Raw genomic sequence first — 9,858 nt, 5'->3', positions numbered from 1 at the left:
GAAGGCCTTTGCCCAAGTTTACTTGATATAATAGTTAACAGAATCTTCAGGAATCAATAGCCTTTGCCTTGCCCAAGTTCACCTGATGTTCCAGTTACATCCATATGTGGACTGAGAGACCCTTGAGACAGTCACTCACACTTGGGGCACTGAGCATCTGGACTACTGCAAAGCACTCTACATGAGGCTGCCCTTGAAGGCCACTCAGAAGCTGCAGCTCTTCTTGAGCTGCACTGGTAGGCTTCTGGGCACAACTCAAAGTGCTGGTTATCACTCATAAAGTCTTTCATAGAACAGGGTCTTGTAATTGAGGAACCACCTATCCCCTGTTGTTTATTTTCTTATCTTGTATCTTATTTTCCAGTATGTCATTACCAGCATGTCTCATGCACTCATGGCCAAACTCCATTAACATCCCAGCTCCAGGTCAAAGCCAGGGCTTCATGGCCTTCCAGAAGGCCAACAGGGTTGGGCCCATCCATATCACCATGGGGGAGATTGTTCCATAAGGCAGTTGCCATGGCAGAGAAGGCATGCTTCCTAGGAAGCACAATGCCTTACAGAGGGTGCCTATTTACATATATTATTCATGGGCACTCTGCCAGATCTTGTAGGATGGGCAGAAACTGTACCTAGGGGAGTGTTATTGCATCTACAGTCGATGAATGATGCTCACTAGGCATGGGAGGGTGGGGGGCGACTTAAAACCCATAGCCACTCAGTCTCGTCACAGTTGAGGTGAAGCTGGTTTTTCTCCATCCCAGACTGCACGGTACAAAGGCCCTGGGACAGCACTTGGATGTATAACTGAGTATCATCTGCATATTGGATGGAAGACCTGGCTGTTCTCCCTGGCCTCGGGGCAGGGTAGCTGGATCCCCTGTAGTGTATCTGTGAATGTTTCCTTGTTGTTGCCTGGGTCTGCTATTTTGTTCTTGACTTTTTTTAAATTTGTTCTCTATTTAGCTTGGTTTTTTTCTTTCCTTATTACTATTGTATTTTATTCTGTTTGTTCTGTTGATTCAGCTTATGTTGTGAGCCACTCAAGAGTGATTCTGGCATCGGGCAGCAGCTATATCAAGTGAATCAAATTAAATTAAAACAATTGAATATGTTTCACCACCCTTACCACCCTAAGGGAATCCTTAATACAGGGTCTTAAGTGTTCTTAGCCAGGCTCACTACTCATACCCTTTCAGCGGCACACACGGCACCTCTGCAATGGTGGTTTCATCTCTGAAAAACAGAGAGCTCTCTGGGATATACATGCACAGAGAGTTTGCATGGGGAGAATCCAATTCAAGGCTGACATCATTTGCTCATTCTCACTGGTGACTAATGTTGGCAGAGTGTTGGAAAGCCTTTGGCCCAGGAGAGATCAGAAAAGTCACACACCAGGCATTTCTATAAAAATAAATGTATTTACAGAAAGCACAAAAACATATTTACAGGCTTGTGCATTTTCACAGGCGCTCAGAGAGGAGAGAGCTCTCTCAGAGAGCTGCTTACTGGCTGCAAGGCTAAAAGAAAACTGAAACTAAAACAAATCCAGGCAAGCTTCCTCCCTTCAAGCAATACAACTATTAACACCTAAACTGAGGACAATTACATTCGACCTCTTCACCCGGCCAGAATGATTAGTTACCATAGTAACCTTAATCTGTAGCAGAAAGCAATATACCAAACAACTAAAGCCTGTGTTGAGCTGTGCACCAGAGCTTCAGAAATTTCCCCAAGTTTCCCCAGGTCTTTCAGGTATCTGGGGAGGACCAGTCAAATAGGTCCCACCTCCCTGCAGTGGGAGGCAGCCACAGAAACCTTGAAGGCTAAGAGGGAGTGATCTATCCTAGACAAGGGGCTAATGCCAATCTTTCTGACTATTTAGACAACATAGCTGCTGCCCTGAGTAAAAAAACAACAGAACTAGTATGTGACCCCGCCCCCCATAGTAAGTGAGACCTTCAAAAGGCCCAAGGTTGCCATAGTGGCTGTAAACGTCTAAGCCATTTCTGACTCAGGAAAGACAGGATGAAATTCCTCAGGAGCTAAGCCTTGGGAACTCCACCAAGCACCTGGCCATGGGTAAAACAGGTCAGGTAAGGAAGGTGCTGCATAGCATGGAAGCTGGTATGCAAGTAGCAATCCCATCTGATCTGTTTGGACCACCTTTTTTTTTCCTGTCAGAAGCACCTACCAAGGCGCTTCTCTATTGAAAGAATTTGCTGGTGACATCACTGTTGCCCAGGGGATGCCTGAGGGGGCTCCTTTCATGTCCCTGTTATTTTCCCACCAAAGTGGTACCTATTTATCTACTTGCATTTGCATGCTTTCAAACTGCTAGGTTAGCAGGAGCTGGGACAAGTTGATGGGAACTCACTGTCACGTGGCTTGCACTCTTGGGTTTCGAACTGCGAAACTGCCAACCTTAATGGTCCTCTGACTCAGTATCTTAACCACTGAGCCACCACAGCCCCAATGGCCGACCTTTACAGATAGGAACTTATGCCTAATTATTTGTGGAACAGCACCCCTGGAAGCCACCAGAGCCTCTGGAATGGCAATGGTTAAACACACATCCTGCCCTGGAATATTAACTAACGACTCAGCCTTAAACCCAGATGGACACATTTCCAATTTTTTTTCTTTAACAAAGAATAGAACTGACAACTAGGTACAACAAACAAATACATAAATTTGCACTTAAGTCTATTGCAGAAAACACAATATTGCTTTTTAAAAAGTACTTAAAATTACTATTTTTAGTTAAAGCAAAAGAGACAAAAAATACTAAACAGAAACAGAAAGGCTGGAGGACCTTGGACCAGTTCCTCTCTCTCACCCTAAGTCACCTCACAGGGTTGTGTTGTGGGGAAAATAGGAGGAGGAAGGAGCATTTGGTATGTTCGCTGCCTTGAGTTATTTATAAAAATAATAAAGGGATAGAAATAAAAAATAAAATAAAGTTGAAGAGGAGGAAAAATAGTAAAAGGCAAAGGAAACAAATGACCCCAAAAGAAAAATTCAGTCATAACAAAACAAAGGTCTTTGCTTTTCATGATTTCCCTACTATTTTTCCCCACCAGAATCTACATTTTATATGTCTATAGATCATTACAATTCAGCTCTTCGACAACATCTGAAACCTGGACAATCTGGCATCATGTTGTCAGAGTTTGCAAATCTGTCAAAAAAAAAAAAGCCATTTCAAAGGCTGAGAAAACATCTTATTGTAATTCTTTCTGTTGGATCAACGTAACCCAGCACAGGTCTTGTATGGCATGGGAGGGATTGTAAGTCCAAGATCAGGGGTCAGGTCCAGGTCATCTTTAGGTGTTCCTGGGGGTGGCTGGAAGGTAAATCTCTGCAGGAGGCTGGTAAAGAAGAGGAAGAGCTCCATTTTGGCAAGGTTCTCACCTGCACATGCTCTCCGACCTGGAAGGAAGCATACGTGGGAGAAAAAAAAGGTTTTATTGGTTTCTTGAACATGTTCACATGGCTTCCCAATGTCCTATGGCCATGGAGAGGTCAGCACACTGAAAAACAATGACAGATCATCGATACAGAAAGAAGTTAAAATGCACTAATGGGATGGAGATGGATTTTTTTTCTGACTACTAGATGGCAGCGGATGTTCTGAATGTGAAAATAATGTCAAAAAGGACATAAAATTAATGCCCAACAAATAGAGTAATGCCCCTCTTTTAAATATGTAGACATCACCTTTCATTAGTTCTTTATATAGGGAACACATGCGGGCAATATCCTCAAGTTGTTTGATTCCAGAGGACGGCAGTTAAAATATTGTAGGGTAAGGTGATAGCCCAGATGTTGATGGAACTGAGATCTGGATGGGGTGAGGAGGTTGATTCTCAGTTAGACATAGCCCAAAATAACTTCATTGGTATGCTTTTAGGCCTCCCTAGAGCACCCCTTCTGTACATCTAATTCTCTGCTCTTTGCGGGGAACTTAGTTCTCAGACACAGAATACATTAGAGATAGGCTTCTTGAAAAGGATGCTAATAAACATGCTGCTGGGGTACAATGGCATCAAGATGAAAATATATCCTGGTATCATTACTACGAAACCTCTGAAGCCTCTCCCAGAATCTAATTAGTATTATCAGTGCCCCACTGAGAAAGGCCTTTACGTCCCATTGGCTGCAGACTATGGCTTTGGCTTAGCTTGAAGAGAGATTTCATAAGTGCCCTGTTGAACAGCGTCTCTGCCCCTGTGCTGTCAGTCAAGGGGAGGACATTACTGGCTCTGTCCTCCACTGCCCAGTTTACATTGAAATCAGGGCCAAACTACTGATTGTAGGTGAACTCAAGGGCTTGGACCACAAAATGACTGAATTAGGTTCTTGCAGATGTGTTTCAAAAAAATAGTAATCAGGTTGCTACTTTTGCTTTGTTCTCATTTAAACTTAAAAGAAATTTTTAACTTTTTAAATTGTAACCCTGATTTTATTTTGATCGAATTTATTTATGTCTAACACTCTTTTTATTATTTTATTTTATTTTATTTTGCTTTATTGTATTTTATGCTCTGCTCCCTTGTTGTGACCTAAACATAATTCTGTTTACTTACAGAGTCAAGCTAAGAATACCAAAAGCCTGCATCCTCCTGAAGGCCAGAGTCAGCCAGGAAGGCTGCAAGACAAGATTCATCCTGGATTGCCAAAATGCAGATGTGGTGAGGCCAACACGGCAGGAATAACAGGAACTCAGGCACAGAGTTGATGGGTCTCCAGAGTTTGGAAACAACAGACTAATCAGTCAATGAGTGGTGGTTTTTTCTGGTTTTTGTTTAATTGTATGGCATAGCATTTTGGTGATCAAGCTGCTTTTCTTGCTGGGAAATCCTTGTGAGGTCCAGCAGCCAGATGTGTAGATTGTTTAGCTGTGAAAAGTCACATTCCCCTGGGTGCACCTTGAGGAGGCTAGTCTACATTGCACTGAGTTGGGCTGAGAGAAAGTGACTGGCCCAAGGTCGCCCAGCCGGCTTTCATGGCTAAGGTGGGACTGGAACTCACAGACGCCTGGTTTCTAGCCCATTGCCTTAACCACTAGAACAAACTGGCTGACTTCAATGAGTGGTGAAGTCTGGCCACAAATGTTGCCCATTAGGTCTAAACTCTGTAAAATTAAGGCCTATGAAATTGAGCTTTTATCATTCGTTTTCTTTTCAAGTAAGGTGTGAAGGCTTGCCTATTAATGGATGCATGCTCACGCAGCAGAGAATCTTACCTGCAGAGAAAGGCAGGAATGCAGCGTTTTTTGCAAATTTTCCCTCAGAGTCAAGAAAATGCTCAGGGTAGAATTCATGAGGTTTCTCCCACTGAGATTCATCATGGAGCACAGATGTCAGCAATGGAGCAATGTGCATGCCCTAAACAACGAAAGGGAAAAAACTGTATGAAAAGGAGTATGTCCATTTAAGAGATTACTATATAAATTATATAATTTATTACAGTGAGTTTTTAAGAGTGTTATTGAGAAGTCAATAGTGGGCCTGGAGAAACACTCAATTTCAAAAATAAAAAAATAAAAAATATTACAACTACATTTTTAAAGGGGTATTGCAAATCCAGATATACTGCTATAAATACAGGGCCTAGAGAAATGGACAGGTTCAAAAAGTTGAAACATGAGGCATATTAATAGAATATCAGCTGGACCCCTGCTCAATAGCTATTAAACTGCATTTTGTTACCATGAAAATTCTACTTTACGTTGTCCAAGAAAGACTAGATCTTGCATAATGCAGTGATTTCAGACTGATCACCTTGGGAATGAAGAAGCCTTTGAAAGTTATGTTCCGTCAGTTGAGCCCGCATGGCCGCGGGTTCAGCTCGTGCCTCCTCGTCCACAGCCCGCGCCGCCGCTGGGGCCGGTTCCGTTGGCGCGTCCTCGGGGGTGGGTTGCCGGCGTCCCTCTGCCGCGGGTCCGCTTCCTCCGCCGTCTGCTGGGTGTCTCCGTCGTCCTCCTCCGTGTTGACCGCCGTTGGGCTGTCGCTCCACGCCCATTGCTGGGGTGCGATGTGGGGCGCGGGGTCCTCCGCTGGTTTCGGAAGTCGTGCTGCTCCCTCCCGCGGTCGGGTTGCCTCCGTCGCCATCTCCCCTTGGGGTTGGAGCTGAGGCTCGGGTCGGGTGGGGTGGGCGTCCATGGCTCCGGGAGTCCGCGGTGCCTCTGGCCTTGGTCGGTCCTCCTCTGTCTCTTGCCGCGCGGCTCGCCCTCCTTGCCCGCGCCGCTCCGGCCTCATCTTGCTGGTCTTCTCGCCGTCTACTCCTCCCGCGGCTCGTTGTCGTCCGGTGGGGCTCGGCGAGGCTGAGTTTATGACTCTCAGCTTTATGTCATGCGCTGCCTGCCTCTGAATAACACTCAGACACTGGTTCGTGGATCAGGCTCTGATTTATTTGCAGGGCAGGTACAGCGTTGGTAGAAAAAAGCTGAGAGTGACAGGAGCGCGCCGGTGCGGGGTTTAAATACCCCGCGCCGGTCAGTGCCCCCTCGCTCGCGGTCATGTCACCCCCCTTTGTCCAATACGTTGCCCTGCCGGTGGGTGAGGGTTTCCGGGATCGCCCATCATCAGGTTTTCCATTCCTCTGCTGATTGCTTTCAGCTGGGCGATCCCCGTTGTATTGGCGCTGATGGCTTGGGTGTGCTCCGTGATCCGTTTAGTTATTGTTTGTTGGCCGTTAGTCGTTGTGGGTTGATGGCTACTTATCTTGCACCCCTTCACCTATTTCCTTGCCATTGTCATGTGTGCCATTGCGCTGATGACTTTAGCTCAACGGCACTCATGACACTCGGCAACTCTTGTTATTTTTTATCTGGGATTTGAACTGATGCCATTTGAAATAAGAATTTTATCTTGGGTAATACATTCATTTTTATTCTCCCCCTCAGTCCAAATTTTAAGCTTTTCCACCTTTCAAGATCTTGTTTTATTTCTTTCCATAATTTGTCGTGATTGTCTTGAAATATGTCTTTGCGGCTAGGTCGTGATTAATGTGAGTTTGACTAATACGATATCCAATTTCATGTGAATTGTAAACTGATACCAGGTCATGTTTAAGGTGAACCAAAATTCAGTTCCTGTGAGGCTCGCGTCTGTGCGGTGGAGGTTACGGGGTTCCTGGTGGGGTTTTAGATGCTGCTATTTGGTTGAGCGAAATACACACAAGGAAGATTCCTTCAGGTGAAACCACTCAAGCTCCAAAAAGAAGAGGCTCATTTTTACATTAGAGGAAAAGTTTGATATTGCTAAACTCTGCAAATGTGATTATAGCAACTCTAAAATAGGATGTGATGTCAGAATGCCTGAATCTACAGGATGCAATATTCTAAAGCGTGCAGGAGAAATAAAAGGAAAAAGGTAAAGTTGCCTCAGCTTTTTGTGGTTTGCAAACATCTAGACGGCTATTATGATTTCATTGCTCTTTATTGAATTGGATTAAGAGTTATTCGATGCTTCTTAAGGTTCGTTTGATTTGTAAGACTTATAAGGTATTCATAAGGTATAATAATAATTGCTTGTTTTTTAGGTTTAATAGGATTAAGATTGCTGTAATATTATTAATTATAAAAGTAGACAATTTATATGTTTTTACAGTTTGATTTTGTTACGGTGGACAGAAATATACAGAATAGTGGTGGGAAGGAAATAATTAAATTAATGTTGTTTTAGGGGGGAGGGAAGTTGATTTAGAATATATATATACACACACACAAACACACACACACACACATACTTTATAAAAGGGGAAGGAGCAATTTCATTAGTGATTTGTATATGTGTTAATGGAAGGATTTATAGAAATAATGATATAGAGTAAGGGTTTGAATATGGAAATTGCTGTATATTCTTCCTGTTGAAAGTCAGAAGTCACCTTTCTATGTAATCTTCAAAAATTCGTTTTCCTTGTGTTCCTCAATTTTTTAGTTTTTTTTCTTTTTCCAGTTTTTTTTCTTTTTTGTAGTTTTTATCTTTGCTTTAAACTCAATAAAATTCTTTTAAAAAAGAAAATGGAAGTCCTAAATATTTCACTGGACCTTTTGTTATCTCACAAACAGTCTCTTTTTCCAAAAAAATTTCTTCCTCAGAAGTTAAATGCTTTGTTGTTATCTTTGTTCCCATTTTGCTGACTTTGCATAATTTCAGATATGCACTTCCTCATGTCAGTTTAAAAACAAAGGTGCGTCTGACTCACGCCATGGTCTTCTCAATTGCCACAGATGCCTGTGAAAGTTGGACATTAAAAAAGGAAGGTAGAAGAAGAATTGATGCATTCGAATTGTGGTGTTGGTGAAGATTATTGAAAATACCATGGACTGCCAGAAGAACAAAATCACTTTTAGAAGAAATACAAGCAGAATGTTCCCTAGAGGCGAAGATAACTAGGCTTAGACTCCCATACTTTGGGCACATCGCCAGGAAAGACCGATCGCTTGAAAACGACATCTTGTTTGGTAAACGCGAGGGCCAGCGGAAAAGAGGAAGACCTTCAATGCGGTGGGTTGATAGAATTACTGCAACAATGGATGCAAACATTGGAACAGTGCGGCACATGGTGCAAGACCAAACAGCATTTCGTTCTGTTATGCATAGGGTCGCCATGAGTTATACACGAATCGACGGCAACGGTCAACAACTTCCTCATATATTCAGCTAATAGAGTAGTGAATGCCTATTCACTAAAATTTATTTTAACCCAAATTCAGTACATGTGGTTTGTTCTCAGTTACTCACAGGCATGCACAGAGTGGTGATATATATATACACACATACACACATACATACACATACATACATACACAAAAACACACATACATACATATACACACACATACATACACACACATACATATACATATACATGCATACATACATACATACACACACAAACACATACACATACAAACACATACATACATACATTTTAATAAGACTTTCTTAAAATTTCAAAAAGACAGATGAAGTACAAAATGTAGAAAAGACTGAAAGAAAGACTAAAAGAAAAAAGACAAACTAAAAAAGTGCAGAAATAATTAGGAAGAAACACAAAAGAAATGACTTTTGAGCTTCTTCAACACAGATACAAAAAATAGATGATACATTAATCTCTTACACTAAATCAAACCTTAATCAACATTATTTCTACAAGCTGTAACAACTTAATTCCCAAAACCCAACATCAAAATTTCATTTTTTTCAGATACAGGCAAAAAGCCCAGAAGCGGTTTCCACATAGAAACAAATCCATCCAGATTATTATCTCTTATAAATTTTGTCAGTTTTGCCAACTCTGCCAGTTCCATTAATTTCACCATCCATTCTTCCACTGTGGGAATTTGTGTATCTTTCCACCTTTGCGCATACAAAAGTCTTGCCTACACAAACTTGTCATATACAAAAACAAAGCCCCATTTTTTCCCCAAGTTGTTTATCCGTCAAACCCAAAAGAAAAAGTTCTGGTTTCAACTGTACATCCATTTTAAAAAATCTTTTGGATTATAGTACATATTTGCTCCCAATATTTCTTAGCCTCCTCACAGGTCCACCAAAGATGCTAGACTGTACCTTCACCTTGGTTGCATTTCCAGCAGACATTTGATATCACTTTGTACATCTTTGACAACTTATCAGGTGGTAAAAGAGTAGCAATGATTCTGAATTGCCACTCTGCACACATCTTCTCATATTGGCGATATCGCTGGTTCATATGCCCCCCAAGCCTAGTGTGCCAAAGTGTAAGAAGGCTACGTTGTGCCTTACAGAGAAAATAGGTGTGCTAGGTAGGCTTTCTTCAGGTATGGGCTATAGTGCTGCTGGCCATGAGTTCAGTGTTAATGAA

At 42.3% G+C, this 9,858-nt stretch overlaps 1 protein-coding gene across 1 annotated transcript; it reads right to left on the bottom strand.

The window, feature by feature from the left end:
- Positions 1 to 3,035: 3,035 nt before the first annotated feature.
- LOC134496005 (cytochrome P450 2K1-like) lies at positions 3,036 to 5,816 on the bottom strand (the record flags this gene model as incomplete). The annotated part of the gene is made up of 3 exons (XM_063301771.1): positions 3,036 to 3,432; positions 5,249 to 5,390; positions 5,787 to 5,816. Coding segments are annotated over 3 exons (357 nt in total), but the record flags the coding sequence as incomplete, so codon positions are not given.
- Between the last annotated feature and the right edge of the window lie 4,042 nt (positions 5,817 to 9,858).

This window comes from Candoia aspera, chromosome 1 (assembly GCF_035149785.1).
Source record: "Candoia aspera isolate rCanAsp1 chromosome 1, rCanAsp1.hap2, whole genome shotgun sequence".
NCBI classification, from domain to species: Eukaryota; Metazoa; Chordata; class Lepidosauria; order Squamata; family Boidae; genus Candoia; species Candoia aspera.
The sequence above is the reverse complement of the archived record's forward strand: the minus strand, read 5'-3'. Positions and strand labels throughout refer to the sequence as shown.